Below are 26,738 nucleotides of genomic sequence, written 5' to 3'. Positions count from 1 at the left end.
GGTGTGGCCTGGGTTATGGACCAAGACACAGGTTGTAGGGGTGTCTCAGGATCAGGGAGAGAGGCTTCGTAGCGATGTTCTAGGGGATGTTGGGTGACAAACTGGGTTTCCTGGAGCAGTGGGGTGGGGACAGGTTGCAAAGAGAGGGGTGTCCCAGGCATTTGTACAGGGGGACAGTGTGGGGGTGGGTGTCCCTGGACTGTGTGTGTTTGTGTATGTGCGTGCAGGTGTGTGTGTGTGTGGCGTCACTTGAGGGGTCACCTAGTATTTCCTAGCGGAGAGTGGGAAAGTGCTGGCCCCGGCCTCGACAGACTCGTGCGTGCGCGGCCCCACCCTGTGGGCCGCCTGACCCTACGGCTGCAGCCCCCGGACTGTGGGGGCTCTCAGGCAGCAGCGGGGCCGCCTCGCTCACCTGCCCTCGCGTCTCGACAGCCCTGGGAGTAGGGGATCTTGAACAGCTGCCCTGATGTTCCTGCCGATGCGTCTGTCTTGAAGCAAATCCTGTCTGCAAACCTGGGGTTTATGCAAAAGCTGAAATTAGGGATTTTTTCTTAAGACCTGGATTTCCCCATTGATTTACTGTAGGATTCTTTGACAGAACAAATACCCCAGTACATTGAAAACTAGTCAGTTCATGGAAAATCAGCTTAATTCAGCAAGTGTTGAGTTAAAGTGTCTGCCATGCTCCAAGCACAGTGTTGTGGGAAATATCAGAGAAGAGCAAGACAGGTCCTTACCCTCCAGGAGCCTTGTCTAGCCGGGAAGATGAGACTTACCCCGTGACATAGGTAAATAACAACGTGAGGCGAGATCATGACGAGCTCATGCTGAGTGCAGGGGTAACAAAGTGTCGGGGGGGGGTAGCCCACATCAACTCCCAGAACACCTTCCTGTCTTAGCCCACTGTGGGCGGGGGGCCTCCAGCGGCAGATCTGCCCTAAGTCTGGGCGTTCTGATCCTCCCGCAGGCTTCCTTAGAGTCCTGCAGAGTTCTGACCTGAGCTACCCGGGAGAGTAGAGCAGGCCGCTTTCTAACTAGGGCTTGGGGTTTGTGAACGTGGACTGTCCGTAAAGCTACCCTGCTGGACAGTTGCTCGCCTACTGTAGCGGAGCTCCTGTCTTCCTGGTGACCCTTGAGATCTGAGATTTGGAATGGCTCAACAGCTAGTCATTAGAATAGTGCTCCCCGTATTCTCTCAGAAAATAGGGTATCAAAAGGGAAGATGCTTTTGTACCTGTCCCGAAGCCCTCGCTGTTACACATGAGGCTGCTGTGGACTTCTCTAGAATGTTGTTGCATGAGCATGGTGCTGTGTTTAACTTCTTCTTCCCCTGTGTTTGAATGCTGTTGGTCTGAAGTGGCTTTCTCTCGTTTTAGGCAATGACTGTGGGAGAGCAGTGCCGGCCGGTGGCTGGGCTCTCCGCAGCGTCCCGCGCGCTCTGACGGGATGGGCCCGGGCAGGCCAGCCTCCGCCTGCGCTCATCTAGCACCTTGCGTCCAGCTACACGGGAGGAGTGACCCCAGGACACTTCAGGCCCAGGTAGTTCTCTTCCCTTTCTCTCTTCAGATTTTTATCAGGAAACATTTTGAACAGAAGTTGGAGGAAAAGGACAGTAAACACCCTTTAAACCACCTTCGAGATTCAACGGTTGTTAGCGGTTTGTCCTGTTTTTCTCTCGGATGTTTGCAGAACCACTTCAAAGGCAGCTGCAGATGTCATGACGCTTCCCTTCTAGATGTTTTAGAGTGCTCAGTATTTTAGAACAGTCCTAAAAGTAAACTCTCTACTTAACCATTATCACACAAAATGGATGAAAAATCATTCCCTAATATTATGTAATAACCAGTTTTCCCTCAGCTTCATCCAGTTGTCCCCAAAATGTGTTTCCCCCCAACACTGAATGTATGAAAATCTTCATGCAACAACATTGGGTTCTACGGCGAACACCCAAATTGCATTACGATTTCGTGGTATTTGTTTCATTGCCTGTCTGACCTTTAGTCCACCCTCCAGAGTCCATCCATCAGCCCACCTTACTCTGATACATAAGGAAGTCAGGTGCAGACACGGGCACCCTGCCTGCCTCAGCGTGCGCGTCACACGCTAGAATTCATTCTTGGAGCTCGTTCTTAGAATTTCAATTTTTTCTTCTGATGCAAATTTTACACCTGAAATGAATACATCAAAACGTATGCACGTTGTCACATTTGCTGAGTTTCGACAAATGTATACATAGGTGTCGCACTTACCTCTATCAGGATGGAGGTCTTTTCTGTTGTTCCAGAGAATTCTCCTCTGCCCCTTCCTGCCCTCCCAAGGCCACCGTCATTGTAATTTTTTCCACCGTAGTGGATTCTGCCTGTTCCAGGACTTCCTGTAAATGGGACTCGTATGCCACGTGATCTCGTGGGTCAGGCCTCTTTGGGCGTGATGCACAGGGGCTCCTCAGCCGGCGCGGCCGCTCTGAAACGCTAAGCAGTGTCCCTGGTAGTTGGTTCTCCAGCTGCTGGTTTGGGTTCCTGCACATGAAGCTGCTGGGAGCTTCCTGGTATACCTCTGTTTGTAAACGTGTTTTCAGGTCTTGGGTCAATACCAGGGAGTGAAGTCGCTGGGATGGGGGATGGTGTATGTTTAGTTTTTTAACAAACCAGCAGACCTTCTTCCTGGGTCTGTGCCATCTTCTGTTCATATCAACTATCAAGCACCCCCGGTTGCTCCACGTCTTCGCCAGCCTGGAGTGGTTTTTTTAATTGGGTTCCTTCTGCTGGGTGTGAAGTAATATCTCATTGTAGTTTACCAAGAAGATTAAAAAACTTTTTTGACATAGTTTCAAACTGACAGGAAAGTTACAACAGTAGTACATAGAATTTCTGGGTATGCTTCTCCCAGACTCCCCAAGTGTTAATCCTCTTATTACATTTCCCCTCCCTGTCCCCTGTGTCTCTTTCTCTCTGTCCCTCTTTGCACACACGTGCACTCACACGTACACGCACCCATGCACATGCATGCATGCTCATACGTACACACGCATCGATGTGCACACGTGCACTCACGTGTATACATGCCCCCATGTGCACATGCATGCTCGCACACACCCATGTGCACTCACATGTACACACGCACCCATGCGCTCACGCACATGCACCCATGCACACACGTGCATGCCCACACATACAGACCCATGTGCACGCACGCACGTACATGTCCCCATGTGCACGTGCACACTCACACCTACACATGCACCCGGGTGCGCACATGCGTACCCATGTGCTCACACGCACACACATGCGCACACGTGCACGCTCACGTACACATGCGCACTCACACACACTCATGCACACACATACGCAGCCATGTGCACGGGCACACTCATGTACACATACACCCGTGTGCATGCACACGTACACGTGCACACAGAACTCTCACATACGTGCACACCCATGTGCACACACACACCACACATACACAGGCATTTTCTAAACTGGTGAGGTATAACTTGCAGACATGATGCCTTTTTACCGCTAAGTACTCGGTATGTATTTCCTGAAACGAGCACTTCTCTTACATAATAACATGATCAGAATCTGGAAGTTCACCTTAAGATAAAGCTACCGTTTCATGTACAGGCCTTGTTGAGATTTCATGAGGTATCCCAATAGTGTCCTTTACGGTGAAGGAATCCTGGGTCACTGAGTGGCGTGAGTTGCCACGTTTGTCTCGTTCCTTTGATCTGAACACTTTGTGAGACTGTCTTTTTATTTCATGACATTGGCATTCTTGAAAAATACGGGCCAGTTATTTGATGATTTTGTGTCAGTTTGGCTTTGTCTGAAATTTCTCAGAATGACACTCCTGTTACATCCTTGTGGGGGGAAAACTGCAGCATGATGCTGAGCCCTTCTCGTGTGCCCCGTCGGGAGGCGCCCACCGTTGACCTCGTCCTAACCTGGTGGCGGCGAGGGCGTGTCTGCCCAGCCTCCCCTGTGGACTTGCTCTCGCTTTTCTCTGCAGTTGCAAGTGTCCGTCCTCGGGACCATGTTAGCGTCCTTTCGCTCCCCAGACTGATGAACTAGTTTAGCATTCATCGATAATTTTTGTCTGAATCAGTTTTTTATTCTGATGGTTGGTAAGCGGTGACTGACTTATTTGTATGAGAGCAGTTTGGTGCATTGGTTTCTGTTAGTATTCATCTTTAGGACTTTCCTTTGTCTTTATAGATTTTATTCCCCATGTCCCTGCTGCATGTGAAACGTCAGCGTGGTTGCCAACCTTCCTGCCCAAGACGGCGTTTGAGAGTGTCTCCTCTCACCCACCTCTCCTGTCCTTCCTGCACACACCCATTCTCTATTCAGTTTTGATCTCTTTTCACTTCAATTTTAACATTTCTTTAGAGAGCCCTTTGTATTTACAAATATTTTTTTCCAATTTTTCAGTTCTTTGACTTTGTTTGTGGTGTTTTTAATCCCCACAGGCCTTTTTTTTTTTAAAGATTTTATTTATTTATTTGAGAGAGAGAGCACAAGCAGGGCGAGCAGCAGGCAGACGGAGAGGGAGAAGCAAGCTCCCCGCTGAGCAGGGAGCCCGATGCCGGACTTGATCCCAGGATCCTGGGATCATGACCTGAGCTGAAGGCAGACGCTTAACGACTGAGCCACCGAGGTGCCCCAGGCCTGTTGTTTTTCAAATTTGTATTTTAGGGGTGCCTGGGTGGCTCAGTCAGTTGAACATCCGACTCTTGATTTCAACTCAGGTCATGATCTCAGGGTTGTGAGATGGAGCCCCGCATTGGTCTCTGAGCTCAGCGGAGAGTCTGCTTCTCCCTTGCCCTCTGCCCCTCCTGCCTGTGCTCGCTCACTCTCTCTAAATAAATCTTTAAAAAAATAAAATAAAATTCGTATGTTAATGTAGCAAAACGTATCACTCTCTTCTTTTATTGCAAATGGATTTTAAGTCCTAGTTAGAAAGCCTTTCTCTAGCCGGGCTCAAGAGGCATTCGCCTATATGTGTGTTTTCTAGTGCTCGTATCCACCCCCTCAGGTATTTTGGTTATTTTTACTTTTGGAGGTTAAACTTTCTCCAAATAAAACTGTACATCTAATGGGCTGTCTGCACCCTTCGGACAGCAACGCTTTGTTTTTTTCTCTCATAACTTCCAGTGAGGTTTTTAAGTTGTTTCCGAAATATTTTCCTGAAGTTTTACCACAGCGGCCTCATTTTAAACGGACCCTTCGTCACGTAACACACGATCACCCTTTATCATGAGGCCCGGGCGGCCGTCCCTGGGGCAAAGGGCTCGTGGTGGAGGTGTGGACTTGGGCCATTGACCTGCCATGGGGCCCACAGTTGTAAACTTGTTCGTTCCCCTTGACTTAGTAATCCCAGAACGGGTACTCCATCCTAAAGAAATTCTTTAAAATGAGAAAAAAGCTAAATGTGTAGAGATATTATTTGAAGCAATATTTCTATTAGTGGAAAAACCGGAACCATCTAAATGCTTAGCAAGGTTATAGCTAGTTTAGGCATGAGAAGGCCATTTGTGGGATTTTGGGGAATGCCACCGTGAAGAACAATGGAAATGTTAGTCTCTGGAAACATGCCTTTGTTCCTTCAGAGGAAAGCAGAACAAAGCTTATATCTGTTATGGTTCAAACGGACAAAACCTGAGGCGTGCCTGTGAAGGTGTACGCAGACCTTGGGGAGCGGGATGCTCTCGGGTGAGGGGTCAAGGACATGGTGCAGCTGACAGGTACACGGCCTCATCCAGCGCAGCTCCTGTGCGTGGGGCGTCCGGGAGCCGTGTCCGCAGAGCTCGTGGCGGACTGCGTTGTCTCTGCCGGAACCTGACCTTTTGAGGCCATGTAGAGTGGGTAATGGGGGACATGAGGAGCTCGGGCTGCTCTGTGAAGGGGAGGGTGGCACCGTGGCCTGGTGACGTGGGCGGGGGCCACGGGCGTGTGATGAGGTCAGGGGCGTACGAGAGTGGCTGCTTCCATCCGTGCGGAAGAATACCTCTTAGCGCTAACGATTGTGTGGTGGGAGTTGGGAAACTTGGCCTCAGACGGATGTGCTCTTGCTTTTGTTTTTGTTTAAAGAGCCAGCTGCAGTTTAATAGGAGCGTCCCTGCCCATTCCAGCAACTTGGCAGTCCGCTATTCTTGCCCGCACGCAATCAGAATTGAGAAGCTGAAGGACTCATACAGCGAGTCATACCACCGTCACGATCTGGGTTTGAGGGATGGTCCCGACGGGAGCGGCTCTGCTTCGTTTTCCATCATCTCGGAAGAGAGGCTCAGCTCCGCCGTGCACCTGGCCAGGAGAGACATGAAGCGCAGACAGCTGGAGGAACACGTCAAGCAGCACCGCCTCAGAAGTGAGCCCCAGCTCTCTCAGAGGTGGGGGCCCCACGAGCATAAGATCCCCGAGCACAGGGCGCAAAGGAAGGAACCGAGGAGCTGGGAAACGTGTCACTGCGCCCACCAGCCGTCCACGGTGGGAACGTCCTGCTCAGGTGCCAAGGTGTACCTGTCCACAGCTTGTCCAGCACCGTCCCATCCGGCCGTGCCCCACTCGCCGCCCACGCGCGCCCCGGGGCCGGAGCCCCACCCCAGGACCGGCGGCCACCAGAGCCTGCTGGAAGTGCAGCGGCTCCAGAGGGCATTGAACACCTGTGTCCACAAAATGGAAGCAGTCTCTGAGAAAGGTGAGAGCACCTAGACTCCCCGCGGGGGAGTGGGATAGTCCAACACGTTCGTCCAGGACCCCCGCCCCCATCCCACTCCACCCCCCGTCCCGCAGTGAGCAGAGCCCACGAGGCAGGTGGGCCGTGCGTTTGGCCAGAGTCTGTCTTCCCGGGGAGCTGGCCCTGCCCTGGCCCCTCTGTCAGGCAGAGGCAGCTGACACCGCCCCGTCCCGCGGGCCCTAGGGCTCCCGAACGCAAATTATCCTGTCGTGTTTTGCCGTTTGGCAGAATTTTTGTAATTTGCTCAAAAAAGAGCATCGTACGTGCATGTTTGTCTTTCGATAAAGCTGGTCGTAACAGAGCAGCGTTTAGATGGGCTCGCAGCCGTGACAGGAGCTGGGGGTGTGTGTGAGGGGGGCGTCCGACCACCAGGCACAAGGGAGGGTGTGCGGTCATCCCACACTGTTTCCCACGGTTGTTCGGTGCCCTCTCTGCCCCACGTTTCCTGCGGAGTAGGGAACGGACTCCTTGTGGCGAGTTTGGGTTGGCCCAGCGGGTCGGAGAGAGGAGATCAGCTTCCCAGCTGCGAGGAGTGGGGGGTTGAGCATCCCTGGGGACCACTGCTAGGATCCCCCCGGGGTCTGTAGGGATCCTCTGCAGACAGTTGCACATGCCACGAGGTGCTTAAGCTGCCTTCCCGAGATAAACGTGACTGAGCAGCCCAACAGAAATACGCAAGGGAGGATGTGGCGGCACGGGGGAAACAGGACTTGCTCCTGAGCTTCCGAGCGGCCGGCTGAAGAGGGAAAGGTGGTTGTTGCAGAGTTTACAAGGCCTGTGACAGGACACAGCTGTGTCAGGAAGACCTTTCTCCCGTGGTCTTCCTGACGAGTGTGCTGTGCGATATCGTATCGCGGTGGCGACAGGAGTGTCGGTGTGGGCTGCCGGGGTCGCCCCGTGGCACCCCATGGTGGAAGCCGTGCTGTCGGGCGACGGAGCCCTGCCCCGATGACATGGCCTGGGCCGGGGGCCTTTACAGAGAGCTGCTCAGACTCTGGGGAAGGACTGGTGTGGGTGATTTCTCGTTTATTTTCTTCTACTTTTTTAGGTGTGAAGAGAGCACGTGCACACACACGACAGGGGAGAAGGGGCGGAGGGAGCGGGAATCTCAAGCAGACTCCCTGCTGAGCGCGGAGCTCGATCCCCTGACCCTGAGATCATGACCTGAGCCACAATTAGGAGTCGGACACTTAACCCACCAGTCCACCCAGGCGCCCCTCGCTTATTTGTTAGTTTAAAATTTCAAGTTGTGGGCGCCTGGGTGGCTCAGTCGGTGAAGCGGCTGCCTTCGGCTCCGGTCATGATCCTGGAGTCCCGGGATCGAGTCCCGCATCGGGCTCCCTGCTCGGCGGGGAGTCTGCTTCTCCCTCTGACCTTCCCCCCTCTCATGCTCTCTCTCTCTCATTCTCTCTCTCTCAAATAAATAAAAAATCTAAAAAAATAAAATAAATAAAATTTCAAGTTGTCACAAATCCTACCTTTTGAATTACAGCAGATGTGTCCCCACAATGGCAAATAGCTGTAAAAACCTGTCCGTGCATAGTTTAAACTTCTGCACTGGCTCGTTGTGGCCTGGGCGGTTTGCCACGGCCCCCTCTGCAGACCACCCTTCCGGGGGCCCTGACATGCCCAGGGTGCTTCCCGGGTGCGGCTCCGTAGACCCCTTGTCTCAGAACCGCCTGCCGGGTGGCGGCTTGGAGCCCCGTCGGAGCCGGGGTCCCTGACATCCACGCACGCATGCGGCCCCCACGAGACAGAAGTCTGGCTGGTCGGCCCCGCGAGCAGGTGTCTGTACCCAGAACTCCGATTTCAAAGTTTTGCTTTTCTCAGAACAAAATTTTTTCATCATTTGGTTTCTTAACCAGTAAATGTTAAGTATTTGAGTTTATAAAATACACTTGCACTAATAAAACACGGTTTTTTCTGACTTGTGTCCTGGGATTTTGCATAAGAACCACTGGCTTGGGAGCGGATGCTCGCACAGCCCTCAGAGTCCCCCAGAAACCGTTTCTTCGAGCACGTGGTTTGAAAACGTGGGGCACCCGTGGGTACAAGGGTGTGCTCCCTGACAAAGATGTCAAGGCTTTGGACATTCGAGCAGTCTGAACGTGTTAAGAAAGGATTTCTCTTTTGAATTTGAGATAAAGTATCAAAGAAATCTTGCCGAACATAAAATAGGCCAGTAAAGGGTTTCTGAAAAAAATAGACAGCGTTACAGGTTTGGGCTCAGTAGAAAGAATCTCAAAGTAGTCAGCGGTGCTTGGCATTGGCGGAAGCTTCCGCCGGGGTCTGGTTCCGGGACTCCGAGTGGCGGGAGCTTGGTCTGAGGTCCTGTGTCTCTTCCGACTGGGTTACACACAGGCCCGCTCCTTCCTCTTTCTTGGCTGGTGGAGAATTTTTTGTGGGAGCCCCGTTGTTTTGTTTTTAATAAAACTAGAGATCTTCAGCTTTATTATGTCTTGGAATAATTGAAGTTTTCATGCGTTTCTGTATGTATGTATAATCCACTTTTGGGGAAACACTGTTTTCAGATAGAGCAGAAGAAGCTTTGGACCCAGATGAGGAGCGGCGAGTCCAAGTCCGGAGGCAGGAGCAAGCCGTGCGCTCCGCCCGGATGCTCTATGTCCTGCAGCAGCAGGTATGGGAGTGGGGGAGCGGCCGCCGGCCTTGGGGGCCCTACCGAGAGCTTCCCCTGCCCGGTCTCAGCAGCACGAGTGCGGTGTCCCACGTGACTCCTGTTGCGTTTCTGAGCCTGAATTTCCTGAACGTGTGGACAAGTGGTTCTTTTCTTTTTGCCGTCTGCCTTCATGTGTATTTGTGTAATGTGAATATAGGGCCAAAGTCCTTGAAGAGTGGTTTTTGGCTTTTTGGGGTCCTATGTTCTTGAGAATCTGAGAATGTGAGTCCTGTCCTGGAAAACAGTGCTGGTAGAACATGTATTTCTGTGGACAGACTCGAGTGGACAGTGGATCGGTGACCCCAGCTGGTGCCCTGGTGTTAGAGGGACGGGGCCTCGGCACTTTCCCGCCTGCCTCCCGTCTGTGCTGGGCCAGACGCTGAGTAACGGCAGATCGTGCGGTTGTCTTGTTGAACAGTGAAGGAGGGAGGCCTGCTGAGGGTCTCGGTGAGCAGGCGTTCACGTTGTTTACGTTGCAGATAGATTGCTCTTAGATGTCTTTTAACCGTAGCGCCTTCCTCATGCTCCACCTTCGACTCTATTCCCGTCACTTACGGCACAGGCTGGCTTTACTGCTTGAACCAAAAGCTGAATGTTTTCCTGTAAAAGGAGAAATGGCTGAGTTAGACTTTGCTCCGTGTTGTTGTGGGGTGGTGCTTCAGTCCTCGCTCCACACTGTGGCCACTGAGATTGTTCTGGAACACGCATCTGACCCTGTCAGGGCTCTCCGGACATGGTGCAGCCCATGATGCAGCGTGGCCTCCCACCTTCTCTCCCTCCTGGGAGGTTCCCGCGACCCTGGGACCAGGGGATGGGGGGGACACTGTGCTCCATTCGCCGTCATGAACTTGAAGCCTGGGACTGTGCTTTGGGTCACGAGTGAAGAGCCTTGTCTCATTTCGAGTGACTTGAATTAAACAGTGATTGTATTTGGACAAGACGGATCAGTGGATGGGTCTGAAGTCTTCACTTTTTCCCCTTTACGAAACAGGTGAAAGAGATCCAGGAAGAGTTGGATAAATTGAGCCCACATAAAATCAGACCCACGAAGAAGGTATGACGCAGGCTGTCATGGTGGATACTGCTTGTTTATAAGTTGCGTTTCCAGTGTCTGGTGGGGATTGTGCGTGTGGGTTCTCTGCACTAGCAGGTGCACGGTGCTCGTACAGATGGGTCTGGGGGGGCACGAGCACCGTAAATATCCTGCACTTGGTGTGGCCCTCCAAGGAACAGACTCTGTTGCTGCTGGTGCAAGAAACTGACAATAGGAAGGAGAAAGCTATTTGTCGGAGAAAACCTTTGAACTTCGTAATTCCCTTCTGTGAGAAAGTGTCCGAGTACAGCGTTGTCTAGAAAGGAGACAGGCCGCAAATCCTCGTGAGGGTGGGACTGATGTGGAGAAGTTCTGAATTCTGAAATAACTGCCCCCCCCTCCCCCTTTCACCGCCAGTCCTGGGTGATGTCGCGGCTGGCGGCTGCCCACCGAGGAGCCATCCGGGCCTTACAGGCATTGGTGACACAGCTCACGGACCACGGGGAGCCCCTGGTTCCTACACGCTGTAGGGGGCTGGGCAGCCTTATCCGCCGGCTGTCACTCTGCTCCGCCAAGCTGGACGCCGACCCTTCCGTCCCCGATGTGGTCATGGACATCCTGCGACAGACTGAGGTATGAATCGGACGGCAGGTTTTGTTAAAAGTGCTTTGTTTCTAAGCAGGGAGGTGATGCTTACTGTGGCCTGGTTCCGTTGGGGTTTAAGGAGAAGACAAGACAAAGCTGCCACCTGCTGAATTCGAGCTTTGCAGGGGACGGAGGACGCACTTCGTTTTTATCTTATCAGCCTTACTGTCTGGCCTGTAACGTTGCACCTCACTTGTTGGAGAATGGGTGGTTTGGGTATGGAACGTGCGTCGGCTCTTAACCAGGTCCGTCGATTCACCAGAACGTCCCATCCCTGACCGTGCATTGAGAGAGAACCTATTAGCACAGAAAAGGAGAGCAGTAAAGCACTCTTCGGTTAGTGCTTGGATGAGAGTGCGTGTGCTGCCTCGGTGGACTTCTGGGAAGAAGAGGTGCTTGAAGCCGTGCCAACGCTGGGGACGTCCGGCCGTCCCCCGGCAGGTACTAGTCAGGACGGAGCCGGCAAGAACAGGAGGCCCTCATCTGTGCCGTCCCGCCTGCTGCGGTGCTGGGAGCCGCACAGGCTTTATTACCGGCACGCTGCAGTTGAAGAAGGTCCCAGAGGTGCCACCGACGCTCCTCGCATGCTGTCCCCGTGACTTCCTTGCCGGAGTCAGCTCCGACCCCCCCACATCCGTCCACAGGCGAGAAGCGACCTTCACGTTGGTGGGACATGGGGGACGGGTGCACCGGAGGGAGACTTCTGGGCTACGTTAACTAGCCTGGGTGGCCCCCGCGGCCCCTCCTCCTTGAGCCTGGCCGCCACGGCGTGTGTGATTTGCAGGTGGCGCTGGTGCCTGGAGGACTCAGCCCAGGAGCGCTGTCGGGTGCAGACCCCTGACAGCGTGGCGGGTCGCATGGTGCTTTCTACGCTGGCCCCTCGCAGACATGGTGGGCGCGTCTTCATCTCCTGGGAAGACTTCAGGGGCTTGTCTCGTCCCCTCCCAGAGTTTAAACAGGAGCCCCTTAACGTGATGCCTCTTACACACTTCTGTCAGTAGTGCGGGGAGCTCAGTCCCGTTGACGGGCCGCTCCTCCACGGTTGCTGTCCTCGTGCCTTACTGTCCCTGGATTAAGTCTCCCCGGCCATGCTCAGTTGTCTTCAGTTTGCACAGTCCCGCTGGAGGCCGGCGCTCACTGCCCACTGATGAGCGACAGGTGCCTCTTGCAGGAACGGGGGCACGTGGGGTGGGTGGGTGGCCACGGCCCTGGGCATGCGGCGTGGTTTATGAAAAGGTATGTTACACGTAGTTCCTTTGCCCACTGAAAATACCATTTGAGTGTATGAGATTTTTATCGAGAATTAAGACATCTATAAAGCATGTAGGATTAGGCTCTGAAGACCGTGGTTAGTTTCTAGAATATGGTGGATTTGGATGCCTTTAAAAGTAGTCTTGTTCTTTTTCTTTGTGCTCTTGGTTTCAGCGAGCTAAATGTGTAAAAGGACACGCAGAATTCTCTTATTAATTAAGTAGATGTTCTCAGTTTTCCAGCTAAACGACATGCCATTGACCATTAGATGTGGACGTGTAATGACACGTTTGTCTGGGGGCCTGATTTTCGGGTTTGGGGTCAGCAGCAGACTTTGGTGAGATAATCGAAGACAGTAATGGGCTGTTTCATGGCAGGCTTTGGAATCCCTCCTGGAGAAGAAACCGTCACCAAAACAAGTGAAGAAAAGTGTCACGGAAACTCGGAGCAGGTTTCCTGTTGGTGGCCGCAGGGCCTTGGAGAGATGGCAGAGTCCTTCGCCCAAGCATGAGAAGAGACCCCTCGTAGCAAAGGAGACATTTCCAGAGGAAGCAAGATGGCCTTCGGGGGCAAAAACGCTCCTTGCTGGTATGTGTCCTGAGGCGTTCACCGTGTGGCGTTTGGTTCTGGCCCACACAGACGCTGCGTGGAGGGGAGGTCAGATTTAAAACCTGGTCCACAGCAGGTGCACTTGAACCCAGGAAGCAAGTAGCAACCAGAGTGCGCCCTTGGGTGAGAGGCTGGAGGGTCCCCCACGGAGGAGGGTCCCCGTAGTGGAAGGACCCCCCCTAGAGGGAGGGTTCCCCCCATAGAGGGGGGTCCCCCGTGGACGGAGGGTCCCATAGAGGGAGGGTCCCCTCCGTAGGGGAGGGTCGTCTCCCATAGAGGGGGGTCGTCCGCCATAGAGGGAGGGTCCCCCCCGTAGGGGAGGGTCGTCCCCCATAGAGGGGGGTCGTCCCCCATAGAGGGAGGGTCCCCCCCGTAGGGGAGGGTGGGGAATGTCAGGTTCTCTCTTCCCACATCATCACGCTTAGGTTACCCAGAGGAGATTCCTGAAGAGCTAGAAGTGAGAACCCCGCTTTTTAAACGTTTGTTTATTTAGATTTTACTCATAGGCACACGCATATGCACAGATAGCCACGCGATGTGTGTGTATGTTTTTAGCGTAGGTAATAAATAACTCGTCCCCAGAACCAGAATTGCTGGCTTGTGCACGTTTAGACAGTCAGCCAGCTTGCCCTTGAACAGGCCCACGGTGATGTTGCAGTGAACAGTGAGCATCAGAGTGTGTTTCCCACATCCTTGCCAAGTACTTGATGTCGTGAAATTGTAAGAATTTTCCAGTGTCTTGTCCTGTCCTGACTCTGGGGTGGAAGGTCCTGGTGCTCCCGGGCGTGTGCCCCCTCCTCTGTGCGTGCCCTCTGCCCTCCGGGGGCCGGCATCATGCTCTCACATGTGTAGAGGGTCTTCCTGCACTCTGGGCCTCCTTTCTGGGTTTGCACGGATTGCATATTTCTCTCAGTCACATGCTTTTGACTTGGTTTAGGATCCCTTTCCTGGAACAGATATCTGCACTTTGTGGGCAGAATCGTTCTTACGTGTTTTACTATTTCAGGAGGCTCTTCCTCTTTGTTCTTCTTCAAATTTTGCTGGTGGAGATTGCGTATCTTCAGAGGAATTTAGAAGGTGCTAGTCAGGTTCCAGGACAGAGGCCGTGGGGGATGTGATGGGCCCCTCGAGTTCACGGGCTGGCCTGGGGGGAGGGGAATGACATCATGATGCCCTTTCTCCCTCCCTGCAGGTGAAGGGTACGGTTTTTGGCATACGAGAATTCCTGACGTAGGGATACTAGGAACTCCTGGATTCCTTGTTAGGTTCATGTCCAGTTATCTCATTTTACGGTTTTTACTGCTACTGTGAACGGGATCGTCTTTTGATTGTGTGTCGAAGCGGGTTCTCGCTCCTTCCAGCAGAGCCGTGGGACCGTGGACCACACCACTGTGTGAGTGGGCCAGACCTCCGGGTGGCAATGACGCTGCGTTTCGTTGGTTCTGAGGGGTGCGGTGGAACATTTCTGAGATTGGGATGCGTTCTTACGTTGATGATATCTTACAATTAATTGGCAGTGTTTTAAAATTTCCCATAGGTGCATAAAATAAGGATGTCTTAATGTTTTAGATTTGATGAATAATGAGATTTTGTTAGTTAATTCTTTTGTTTTTCCAGATAGATGAGATCACCTACAAATAAGTAAAGCTCTGCCTCTCTCTTTACAATTTTTATACCTTTTCTTTTTTCTCTTTCTTCTTTACTGGACAGAATTTAGTTCAGAATAATATTGGGTGATAGCTGTAGTCGGGCCATCATTTCCCCCCCGGATTTCGTGGGATCTGTTGATGTGCGAGCCTTGCGGTTGCGCTTTCGCGTGTCCGAGGGCCAAATCAGAGGAAATACTCTTCTGTTTCTTTCTCCAGTTTTGTGAAGAGATTTTCTTTTCTTCTGCTTTTTCCTTTTTTTATGTTAAACTGATAGAAATATACGTCGATAGTGTTTTAAAGTAGCTTCAAGATTTTAACGTTGCATTTTTTAACGTGCCGTCGGTGTTGGTGTGGACGAATCCAGTAAACTAATTTTCCTGTTTCAGTTGAAGTAGAATATACAGATAGAAAAGTACACAAAATAGGAGTTTACAGCTCAGTTCATCAGAAAATAAACATCTGTAGGGCCACTACCTAAGTCAGGAAATGGGACATTACGAAAGCACTAAGCAGTCCCCTCTTCAAATCTCCGTGCCTCGCTTCCTCCCCCAGATTAACTGGTACTCTGATTTTCTCTGCCGTACTTTGGTTTTTGCCGGATCTGGAACTTTACGAGCTTTATAGGACTAGAATGACACAACGGGTATTTTCTTGGGGCCGGCCTCTTCGTTCATGTTTTGTGAGAGTCGTGTTTGTGCGGCTCGTGGCCGCGTCCCGCTGTGTGAGTGGACCGTGGTTCTGTTGTCTTCATCATCGGGGTTTTCCCAGGTCTGGACGATTACAAAGAAGGCTGCTCTTCTCGTGTGTCTCCTGGTGCGTGTGCACGTGTGTTTGTGTCGGATGCGTTCCTGGGGGTATCATGGGCAGCTCATAGCGGGTACGTCTGTTCAGCTGTAATAGGTCAAGAGTTTTTTCAAAGTAGCGTTTCCGGTTTCATGCCGACCAGCAGCGCGTGATGGCCACTGCCACACATCCCTGCCTGCACTTGTTCGTCTTCGTAAGTGTAGTCTCCCGCTAGGAGCGTAGACTATCATTCTGGTTTTTTTTTTTTTAAAGATTTGTTCATTTATTTTAGAGAAGGAGAGAGCGGGCGGCGGGGGGCATGGTAGCAGCAGGGCAGGAGGGAATCCCAAGCCGACTCCGCACTGAGCGCCGAGCCCGACTCAGGGTTTGATCCCGGGACCCTGAGATCAGACCTGAGCTGAAGTCAAGAGTCAGACACTTAACTGACGGCACCACCCAGGAGCCCCGGCTGTCATTCTGGTTTGACTGATTCATTGATTTATAGATTTTATTTATTCATTTGAGAGCGCACAAGCAGAGGGAGAGGGAGAAGCAGGCTTCCCGCGGAGCAGGGAGCCTGACGCGGGACTCGATCCCAGGATCGCGGGATCATGACCTGAACCGAAGGCAGACGCTTCACCGACTGAGCCACCCAGGCGCCCTTCATTCTGGCTTTAATTTACATTTTCTGTTTGAGTGATGGTGTGAGTACGTTTTCATGTGTTTATACCCCATTTATATGCCTCCTTCTGGAAAGTGCCAGTTCAAGTCTCTTGCCCTCTCTCCCTCCCTCTTTCACATTTTCCTTCTCTTCCTTCCTTATTTTCTTTGTCTCCTTTTTTTTTTTTCAAAAATGGATTTATAGTTCTTTGTAGGAGTATTCTGCATATGGACCCTAACTCAGTTAGATGGGGCCTCCGTTCGTTTCAGGTGTCCTCAGATCCTCCCAGTAGGGTGTAGACCGTGCGTGCGTGTTCGCTCTAGTGCAGCTTTCACTCGATTTATTCCGCCGTGCTCTTGTGTGTGACGTCCTTTAAAACCTTTAACTCCCAGGGCGCCTGGGTGGCTCAGTCGTTAAGCGTCTGCCTTCGGCTCAGGTCATGATCCCGGGGTCCTGGGATCGAGCCCCGCGTCGGGCTCCCTGCTCCGCGGGAAGCCTGCTTCTCCCTCTCCCACTCCCCCTGCTTGTGTTCCCTCTCTCGCTGCGTCTCTCTCTGTCAAATAAATAAATAAAATCTTAAAAAAAACCAAAACCTTTACCTCCTGACGTGCGTGCTGATATATAGACGTCTGATTTTATGCATTTTCTTGTATCGAGCAACCTTGCTGTGCTTCCGTTTTCTAATACTTTGTCGTAGATTGTGTTTTGCTGTGTACAGAATTGTGTCATCCGTGGTTTATTTCCAGCCTTTGTTCCTTTACTGCTTTTTTCCCCGTAGTCTTCTGGTTTCGTTTACGCAATCTGCAGATGGCTGATGTAAAGGTCTGTTCAGGTGTCTTGTGATGCTTGAGACTCGATCTCTCATTGGGTTTCTGCTCCGTCTGCTTGAACCCATCCTGAGATGCTGGGCCCTCCGGGCTGTGGGTCTCCTGGGGGATTTTCCATGCCGCTCTTGCCGCACACCTCTCTCCGAACCTCGGTGCCGCTCACCCGATGGCCGTCTGTGCTGAGCTGGTGTGGTGCGCGCCTAGACCTAGCGCCCCTCTCCCGGGGCTCCGTCCTCCGCTGCCATTCTAGGAATTTCTCTTGTAAGTAGGCGGCTGTCGGTGAGCTTTGTGTTTCATCCGGTCAGGTCTGCCGAGATGAAGGACGCACTTGGACTTCAACCTTAGTTTGCGTGTTTCATTTGCCAAGGTTTTCTCTGCCTGTGCTGTAATTTCCTATATCCGTCAACTCAGCCTGTTTCACTGTTTCCCCTACTGGGTTGGAGGTTATGTACCGATGTTCGTTTGGTCTGCGTCTCAGTCTGCCACTCATTCTGCGGCACCATCTCTGACGTGGATGTCACAAAACCGAATTTGCCGGACTGCGGTTAGATATGTACTCAGCACCGTGTGGCTCTCTCCCGTTCACCGGGGGGCAGTAGAACTCAGCCCCAAGTTGGCCCGCCTTTCCCTTACAGCCCCACAACTGGCCGGCGGCCCCATGCGGGCCCAGAGCTAGGCGCCCGCGTGACAGGCCCCAGGAGGACGTGTGTCTGCGGGAGGACAGGCTTCTCGGCAGCAAGCACAGGACGCTGCGTCTGGGGGCCGGGGGGAGACGCGCACAACTTGCCAGGCCTGCACACAGACGTCCTTCCTAACCAGCCTAGAAGAGGACAGGAGCCCATAACTGATGAGTGCAAGGTGAGCCCCTGCGTCGGAGAGAGCGGCTGGAAAGCTGCTTGTCTAAAGCTCACCAGAGAACCCATCTGGGAGAGCAGGAAGGCGCATGCCCGCAGGAAACGGGCCAGAAAGACCGCACTGGTGACCCTGGGCTGAGGACTTCATCTCTCAACCTTCATTTTTCCGTCTGTGAAGTGAGGATGCTAGTCCTCATCCTACGTGACGGACTTGGGTGTAAGTAGCAAACTGGGTAATCACTGAGTGCCATAAAAATGGCAGGTGTTTTTAGTTCACGACAATCTCAAGCTACTAAGGAAGGATCGGATTGTGGTAGGCAGGTTCTAGCTGAGAAAGCAGATCTTTGGTGGCCATTAAAAATGAGTTTCGTCCATTTCTAAAATCATGAGGTGATTGGGCCATGGCGCAGTAAGCGGGCGTGCGCAGCCGGGAAAGCGTGTTTCTGCGGAGCCGTCCCGGCGTCCCTGACGGCAGAGCAGAAGGCACGGGCCCGGCCCTGGACCCGGAGTCTGAGGGCGCAGCCCTGCCGCTTGGCGGTGTGCTTCCTCATCTGCAGAGCCGTGGTGGCTGAGTCCCGCCTGCTGTGTGTGCCGCGGGGAGGCCCGGATGTGAGCGCCCCGGCTGGAGCCGAGAGAGCGGGGAGCAGGTGCGAGGCGGGATAGCGGATAGCGCTGCTCGCCCTTGTCTTCGCTGCTCCAGACCGAGGGTGGTTGTCGCCACCGGGCGCCCCTGAAGTCCCTTTTCTGTTTCTCTCCCCATCCTGTTCCCCTCCCCCCCGTCACCCACGGTCACTCCTGTTTTTATGCTTGTGCTGCTCTGCGTCCATCCATAGACGGTGTGTTGTTTTTGCTACGTTGTCTGGCGCATGTAAATGACCTCTTACGGGACGCGTCCTCCTTCTGCCGTCGGGCCCCCCCCCCCCCAGGGGGTTTAAATTGATGCCCGAGTTGTGCTTTATGAGTCTCACTTCCGTCTGGTTTCCCCGTGTGACTAGACCACGGTTTGTTGTCCGCGCTGCCCGTGTTTCGCTGTCCTAAACACTGATGGTGGGAGTCCCTTGGGCCGAGCGTGGACCCCGGGTCCCTGGGCGAGGCTGCAGCCCGGGCGAGTCTCATCAGAGCCACCGCGTTGTCCCGCGTCGGCGGCCGGTTCACTCCTGCACCTGCGGCTCCTGGGTGCTCTCTGGGCGCCCTCATCTGTCCACGCCCCTGTCATCCCCAGGGTCGCCTGGGGGTCATCACCTTGAACCCCTCCCCCAGTCTTATGGACCAGAAACCATACTTTGTTGTTTCAGTTTGGATTTTTCTGATTATTGGTGACCATCTCTTCATGTTTTTATGGACAGTTCAGATTTTACTCTCTAAATTGCCTATTCCTATCCTTTGCCTGTTTTTCTCTTGGATTATGTATTTTTCTTATAGATTTGTAGATGGTTTTAATATATTCTAGATATTAGTCCTGTGTTCATTACATGCGTTACCGATCTCTACTTTAGACTCTGGCCTGTCTGTGGAGTTTATCGGGTCTTCCTGCGGAAAGGAAGTTGCCATGCGCTGTAATTAATTTAAGTGTATCAGCATTATTCTTAAGAGAGGCTTCTCTGCCCTGACTTCATCCTTTCTCCTGTACTTTCTTCTAAAACCTTTCAAGTTTTCCTGTCACATTTCTGTCTTCATTTCATTTAAGTTTAAGTGATGCTGAGTGTGAGGCGAGGCCCGTGTTTTGTTTTGTCCCCATGGACCCCGGCCGCTGGGAGCTGTGCTGGGCACTGCATCAGGACGGGGGGTGTGGGGGGCCTCTGGGGATCCACCCCCTCCCGCCCCCACCTGGTGGTGCTTCTCTGGAGCTGTCTGGGCTGGTTTGGGATTGTACTCACAAGTTTAGGATCAGCCTGTTTCAATCCACAAAAAGATCTGCTTGGATTTTAATTGAATTTGCATTTGAAATGCTGGACTACTTAGGGGAGAATTGACATCTTCACCGTGTTCTTTCCATTCTTGAAAACAACTTACTCAGATCTTCTTTCATGTCCTTTAAAATACCTTTGAATATTTTCTGTGATTCTTACGCATCTTTTGTTAGATTTCTTCCTAAGTGCCTTATCGTTTTTGTTGTTGATGCAGACAGGATATTTTTCTCTTATATTTTCTGTAGTTATTTTGATACATGGGAATGATACTGATTTTCATATTTTTTCTTTTATCCAGAAACCCTCTTCCTCATTTAATTATGTGTAGATTCTCTTGGATTTTCTATGTAGAAAACATCATCTCATTTTCAACTAAAGACTGTTTTATTTTCCCGCTGCCAGTTGAACGTTGTGGATGGATGGAGGTTTTGAGAAATGACAGTTAAATATTTGCATCTTAGAAAAAACACGTTTGGTAGCCCCGTGGGGTGACTGGAGACAAAGAAGGGGTTGGTCAGGAGATGCCGTTATTCTAGTCATGGGGTACTGCACGTCTGCCCCGGGTGGTTGGGGCAGGCAGTCAGGGCTGGGGTCCGAGGGACCGGGAAGGAGCACTGTGGGAGGTGAGCCTGGGCTTCAGCCATGGCCTGTGGGTCCGTGTGGGAGTCACAGGGCGAGGAGTGACTTCGGCAGCAAAATGCCTCTGTGTTTATGATTTGGGAAAGATGTTATTAGGCCTCGAAGCCGACGGCCAAGAAGGAATTCTTGAGACGTCTTCGGTGCAAAAAGGTGATTTTATTAAAGCACAGGGACAGGACCTGTGGGCAGAAAGAGAGGCACCGGGGTCATGAGGAGCGGCGCATTATATACTTTAAATTTGGGAGGGGGTTAGGGATAGCGTAAGTCTCTAAGGAATTTGGAAGTGAGGTTTCCAGGACCCTGAGGGGGCTAGCTGTTGTTGGGAAAAGGTGATTTTATTACCGTCTAATAAAACCTGAGTCGTGAGACCCTTCAGATGTATATAGGTGAGTCATATGCTTGGGGGATGATTGCCATATATCTTGGAGGGTTTAGAGATAAAGGAAGTTTCCAAAGGAATTTCTATACATTAAAGTAGACTTACAGGATTGGGGGGTGGGGGTCAGACTAGAATTGCCTTTTGCTCTTAGCAAAGTATTAATGATGCAGTTTTGGAATATAGGTGAGGTTCAGTGGGGTGGAGTCGGGAGCCGATGACCAAGAAAGAATTCTTGAGGTGTCTTTGGTGCATAATGGTGGTTTATTACAGCATGGGGACAGGACCCGTGGGCAGAAAGAGCTGCTGCCCTGTGGTCTTGAGGAGTGGCCTGTTACATACTCAGGTGAGGACAAAGGGGGTGTCCAGAAGGACTGTCATATGCTAAAGAAGACTCTCAGGATATTGGAGACCTGGTTATTGTCAAGCCAAGGCTATTTCCCCCTCTAATGAGGCACTAACATGAAGACAATTGGGAGTTTCCTGGAGGAATGTTACATTCCTCCTATCACACGTCCTTGTCAGTGGGCTTCAGGTTCAAAAGAAATTCAATTTTACTTACATTTCCTTCTGCCTAAACCTCCCTCAATTTCATGTAGGGGAGGATGATGTTAGGGCTTCAGGAAACTGAGTTATGGGTCTTTTGGAAGTTAGGCTATTGATGAGAAAGCTTCTTTCTTGTAAATCACTAGGACACTTGTAAACCGAGGGAGACTCCTGTCCTGCAGGACTGTGATCTCTATCAGTTAACCGTTTGTTTTTCCTTTAGGGCAGCCAGGAGTGCCTGACGAATGTCACATATATCCCTAAGGTGGTGGGGGGGTACGGTACGAGCTTCTGCTTTGTCCTCAGCTTGCCTTCTGTTCCCTTATCATTAACATCGGGGCAGCTGAGTTCCTAGAGGAAGGTCACTCTGCCTGTTGCAAGGACTTGTCAGTGGGCTCTAGGTGGTAAGGAAATTTAATAATTTTTCGTCTGCCTTTGTTTCCCACACCATTTACAGGCTGGGTTAGATGTCTGGAGCTTATCTGTCTGTGGAAATCCTTGTCACCCGCTTGAGTAGCATTTCCCTCTGTTTGTCCTTCTGAAATGTCCTACAGATAAGTGTCCCCCTGGGGCAGTGCCTGCAGCGACCTGGAGGTTGGAGAATGGGCTGGATGCGATGGGTGCGGAGATCTTTCCGGAAAAAGCCCCGTCAGTTCCAGACCACAGCACCGGCTTCCCGGCAGATCCACTGGCCCTGGCGAGAGCCGGAGTGGCGGCAGGGAGGCCCACGGCCAGGAGCGCGGTGCTCGGGAAGAAGGAGGCCCAGGCGCCGGCGAGGCTGCCTCAGGTACGGAGCGGCTCCTTCCACCGCCCGTGTCCATGGTCACCGGCTGGCCGTGGTGCCGCCAGAGTCCTGAGCCCACTGTCCAGACACAGCTGACTTAGCTTGGCTCTGGGTAGTTTTTGCCTTTTTAACCAAAAATAACAGTTTTTAATACCGCTCCCAGGACTGGGTGTCTCTCTTGTCCTGGTTTGGTGAGATCCGCTTGAATTTGAAACCACGGTCTTAATCGGGCAGGCTTTTCTAAAATTCCGTTTCTTCTGCTTCTGTTTTGGAAGTGTGAGATTGGAGAGGATGAAGATTCGCTTCCTCCTGAGGATAAATATTGATAAATAATTGCTCGGCATGGAAAGGCATCACAGGGTCAGGGCTCTCCGTGTGTTTGGAAGCCAGCTGGCTTGAAGCTACAGTATAATTTAAGCATCTGTTCACAGTGTAACTGAAGTGGAAGACTGCCTCCCAGTCTGAACACCCTTAATGTGGTTACTGCCGCCGGCCGGGCCTGAGTATCGTCAGGGGGCCCCCGGGGACTGATAGGTCCTGGCTTGGGTCAGCCCCTTGGGGCGTCATCGGGCAGGCAGGACTGGGCCTGTCTGCATGTAGCCGGCGCTCTTGCTCAGAGACAGCTGCACGCTCCTCCTCCATGAGCCCATTCAGCCTTCTGGAAACACAGGAAGAAATTGGCTCCCAGTTTATAGATGAGGTTAGGGTAAACCAAGAATGTCATGTGATTTCTCTCTCTTTTTTTTTTTCCTTTCACTAGGAAAAAACATAAAAATAAATATATATACATACGTATGAAAGGATGGCAAAGACAGGGCATCCAGCTTCACCCCTCCCCTGACCCCCATCCCCTCCCTGGGGTGGGAGTACAGCACGTAAGCTCAGTGTGGGCACGCTCAGTGTGGAAACGCTCAGTGTGAGGTACACTCGGTGTGAGGTACGCTCAGTGTGGGCACGCTCAGCATGAGGCACACCTGCCCCCAGGTTTTGCCACAGTGCTTTCCACGCAGGTTTCTGGTGTAGCATGGGGACTCCCGAAGCTTCCATCGGCCAGAGGTTAAAGCGAGCTTCTTTGATACCCATCTGGCTTTATAGTTCGTATTTATCTCTTGCAGGGACTCCACAAAGCTGAAAGAAGTAGACCAACCCAGTCCCAGAGCAGAAGCCGATTGCAGCGCACGACAGTGTCCTCCAGACTGAAAATGAACCAGCAGCCTGTGAGAGACAACAGGGCCCCTTGGGTGCCTCCGAACCCCACGTCCCCACCAGCATCTCCTAAGTGGTACGTGGTGGGGTTTGTGCTCTGCAGAACAGAGGGTCCCCTATCGCTTAGAGCTAATAAAGCAGCAGCCTCATTCCCACTAAGAACAGAAGCTTGTTTGGGTGAGAAATACGGGAGAATGTTTGTCTAGAAGCCTGTTGGTGTCTTTCTCCTTCCGACTGGGGGTGGGGAACCTCCCATGGGCCGCCCCAACCTGCTGTGGGCATGTGGTCCTATGTGGGGGTCACAGGCTTGCCCCACCTGTCTTCACACAGTGGATTCTAGTGGCCTGAGGCCAGGAGCTGTGCCTTCTTCATAGCTGAGTGTCCAGTGGCTGGCATGGGGCCTCTGCCCTGACGGATCTTGGCGGGCATTCAGTAAATCTGTGCTGAATGGATGAATATTTAAAAATAATCCTAATTTCAAGACAAGATTTTGAATTATAAAACCATGCAGATCTCACTGTCGCAGGGGACAGTGAGGATAATGCTGACATTACCATCTGTCTCCACGTTACTTCACGCAGTCATGAGGCCCTGTTCCACAAAGCCAGGGAGAGGCAGGTCCTCCAGGGGCCGCAGGGGCCAGTCAGGTGGAGGTAGTCTCTGGGGAATTGCATAAGAAAAAGGGCTGTTCGTTTACCATGGGGCAGGGGTTGTTGAGAGCACAGTGGAAGGGACCAGGATCAGGCCAGCAGAAAGCAGGAGCGTGGGGAGGAGGGCCAGCAGGAAGATAAGGGGTCCAAGGGCCCCACCTTTACCGAGGCTCGCAGGTGACAAGGGAGCAGCCTGGTGGGCTGGGCTCCCCCTAAGACTTGAACGATGCTGTGTGAATGGACGTGCTTGCTCGTCAAACCCTCAGAGTTGAAGAAGCAACGTCTCGAGAATTTAATGTCTTGCTTATATAGCAGAGCTAGATCTAAAATCAGGCCTGATTTCCTGATGTGCTTTTTTGTGTTCATTTGCTCTAAATTCTGTATTTTTTTTAAAGATTTTATTTATTTGACAGAGAGAGACAGTGAGAGAGGCAACCCAAGCAGGGGAAGTGGGAGAGGGAGAAGCAGGCTTCCCGCCGAGCAGGGAGCCCGATGCGGGGCTCAATCCCAGGACCCTGGGATCATGACCTGAGCCAAAGGCAGATGCTTAACGACTGAGCCTCCTAGGAGCCCTAAATTCTGTATTTTTATGTGTGTGTTAGCATAAAGACTTGAATTCAGTTGGAAGCTCATGAAAACACGCGTTGGTGGACGTTTCTACTGCAAGCCCACGAGCCCATGGGCTGTCTTGAGGGCGTTTGCAGAGGGCGAGAGGGCCTCTTGAAGACATTGCAATATTAAAGTAATTAGTGACCTGAAGCTATGTGTCGGTTCTTTTTCGTTGAAAAAGGGATGTGTGTGTGGAGCAGAGAAAGCATGTCCGTGGGCACTGAGCCTGCTCCCTGGGGGTGCTCACTCTCCTTTGCACCTGCTCCCACTCAGGCCCCTGCTGTAGATCACCGCTGACTCCCTGGGAGCCTGTGGGTGTGGAGGGCGCGGAGGGCGCGGTCCCAAAGCTGTGCTTTCCTGCATTTTGCAGTGCTGCCTGGCTGAAGGTGAAGCCGAGCCCCAAAGATGCCACAAAAGAACAGTCGCTCCAGCAGGACAAGGCTCAGGAGGAGAGTCCGTTGAGGGGAGCTGTTGTGCAGGAAGCAGTCAGGTTTGTGCTGCTATTTTTCACATCTTTGAGAAAAAAAGGGCGCACCCGGGTTCTGGAGTGGACTCTCCTCACCTGTGTTCTACGAATAAAGCCAGTTACGTAAAGCGTCAGCCACTGGTTCTGCTGTCGGACGGCCCAGTGCAGACGGCGAGCCCCTTTCACTCCCTTCACTCAACATGATGTGTGTCCGTTGTCCACGGGTTGCTTGTTTTGTGTGTGGTGCAGCAGTGAGCTCTATGGAGAGTTCTAGAAACAGGGCCGAAACAGTCCCAGCCCCCGTGACTTAGAGTCGCAGGAAGGGCCTGCTACGACTGATCTGAGGCAGAGCTGGAGGGTGAAGAATGGAGGGCTGGAAGGGGACGGGCTGCTTCCTGCTGCAGAGAGCTGGGCTTCGTGGGCCCAGAAACAGGCTCGAATCGGGGGTGAGGTGAGAACATTCCGGAGGGAGCTCTGCATTTGTGTGGCCGAGATTGTTCTTGCATTGTGGGAAAGCAAAAATGAGTGTGGGCTGTTGTGTAAGTGGATGCTAGTCACGCATCCTAAACTGAAGGACTCAGAGCCCCCCGAGCTCCGAGGTTGTGCAGAGTTAGCGTTTCCTTTCTGGCTTTATGTGCCTGTGTCCTCCTTCTAAACTCGAAGATCCAGCAGCAGCTTTATTTTATGGTCGAACAGGAAATCCTAAGAACAGCGATGGCTCTCTTTCTTGAGAATACTCATGGGCGGTTTTGGTGGCTGTCCACGCTACCCGGGAGTGCGTCAGCACCGTGCCCCACGTGAGGAGCTCCAGCGGTTGGAGGTGGGAGGTGGTGTTGCCTGCGGAGCCCAGCCCCGGCGCCCCGACCCTGACCCTGGCGTGGCTGTGGGGACGGCGGCCTGGGGGGCGAGGCGGGTGGTCTGAGTCTGTTTACTGTCCACCAGACTCGCTTGGCTTGACGCTGAAGCTTGTAAAACCTTGAAGGAGCTGCAAGAACTGAAAGCTGAGGGCTCGGACAAGACGCAGAGGCAGAGGTGAGCCCCCGTGTCCCAGGTGGGAGAGCGGCGGCCACTTCCTGGGTCGGGGGGCTGTGTGCACCTGGGCAGCCCCCGGCGGAGCGCACGGACAGTGTCTTCGGCACTGTCCCCGAGGCTCGCTGCGCTCGCTGCCGACTCTGGCAGGACGGAGGGACTGCAGGAATGGGTAGAAGCTGGACTTGAGGTGGGGCTTTGCTTCTGAGCAGGAGTCGCCTGCTGCAGCTGGTCTGGGCGCTTGGACCCTGGACCGCGTCGGCCTGGCCTCACCGGATGAACGCGTGCCCGTGGGCTCGTAGGCAGTAGCTTTGCTACGAAGTATTCCTTTTGTGGAGTTAGATACTGAACGGACGTCGGCGGATTGGGGGAGCTGAGAGGTCGGCCTTGCTTCCCCTTGTGCCGCCCCCCCCCTCCCCGGGTGCTCTGCTCTGGGCGGGAGGAGGTGGACGTGTGTCTGGTCATGCGGGTGAGCGTGCAGGTACTTGGCCTCAGGGTCGACTCGAATGTAGAGTTACCGCCCGGCCGCACGCTTCAAGTCTGAGGTGGTGTTGGCACTCTGATGCCCTGATGGGCTGTTCCCGACTCTGATCGTAACTCGCCCTGCGGTCACCCACACGTGTGTTCTGTCACCCATCACGGCAGACGCTCGTTCCCTGGCTGGGAGGGCTCTGGCCCGCGCGCGACAGGCCCCGATTTCTTTCCTCTGTAGTTAAGGTTTCAAGCTACACAATCCCAGGGCCATCCGGCTGGTGCAGTCGCTTGAGCGTCTGACTCTTGGTTTCGGCTCAGGTCG

The 26,738-nt window shown here is 52.7% G+C and overlaps 1 protein-coding gene and 1 long non-coding RNA gene across 5 annotated transcripts; both read left to right on the top strand.

Annotated features, from left to right (window-relative positions):
* The first annotated feature begins 17 nt into the window (after positions 1 to 17).
* On the top strand, positions 18 to 23,264 carry KIAA0753 (KIAA0753 ortholog). 4 transcript variants are annotated; one of them, XM_081805912.1, is made up of 8 exons: positions 18 to 788; positions 1,377 to 1,539; positions 6,093 to 6,699; positions 9,270 to 9,376; positions 10,407 to 10,469; positions 10,866 to 11,081; positions 12,722 to 12,932; positions 23,098 to 23,264. In XM_081805912.1, exons 2-8 carry the CDS (start codon positions 1,447 to 1,449, stop codon positions 23,112 to 23,114), a joined length of 1,314 nt encoding a protein of 437 aa, XP_081662038.1. In that variant the 5' UTR covers positions 18 to 788; positions 1,377 to 1,446; the 3' UTR covers positions 23,115 to 23,264. The 4 variants fall into 4 exon arrangements, with proteins under 4 accessions (XP_081662038.1, XP_081662035.1, XP_081662036.1 ...); XM_081805909.1 differs by lacking the exon at positions 23,098 to 23,264 and adding an exon at positions 21,656 to 21,792; XM_081805910.1 differs by lacking the exon at positions 23,098 to 23,264 and adding an exon at positions 21,422 to 21,582.
* Positions 12,939 to 16,230, top strand: LOC145717447 (uncharacterized). The gene is made up of 2 exons (XR_014140669.1): positions 12,939 to 13,196; positions 13,256 to 16,230. It is a non-coding gene; the product is annotated as an uncharacterized LOC145717447 (long non-coding RNA).
* Positions 23,265 to 26,738: the final 3,474 nt, after the last annotated feature.

Source organism: Leptonychotes weddellii, chromosome 15 (genome assembly GCF_054177405.1).
Source record: "Leptonychotes weddellii isolate Sample4059 chromosome 15, ASM5417740v2, whole genome shotgun sequence".
Lineage (NCBI taxonomy): Eukaryota > Metazoa > Chordata > Mammalia > Carnivora > Phocidae > Leptonychotes > Leptonychotes weddellii.
The sequence above is the reverse complement of the archived record's forward strand: the minus strand, read 5'-3'. Positions and strand labels throughout refer to the sequence as shown.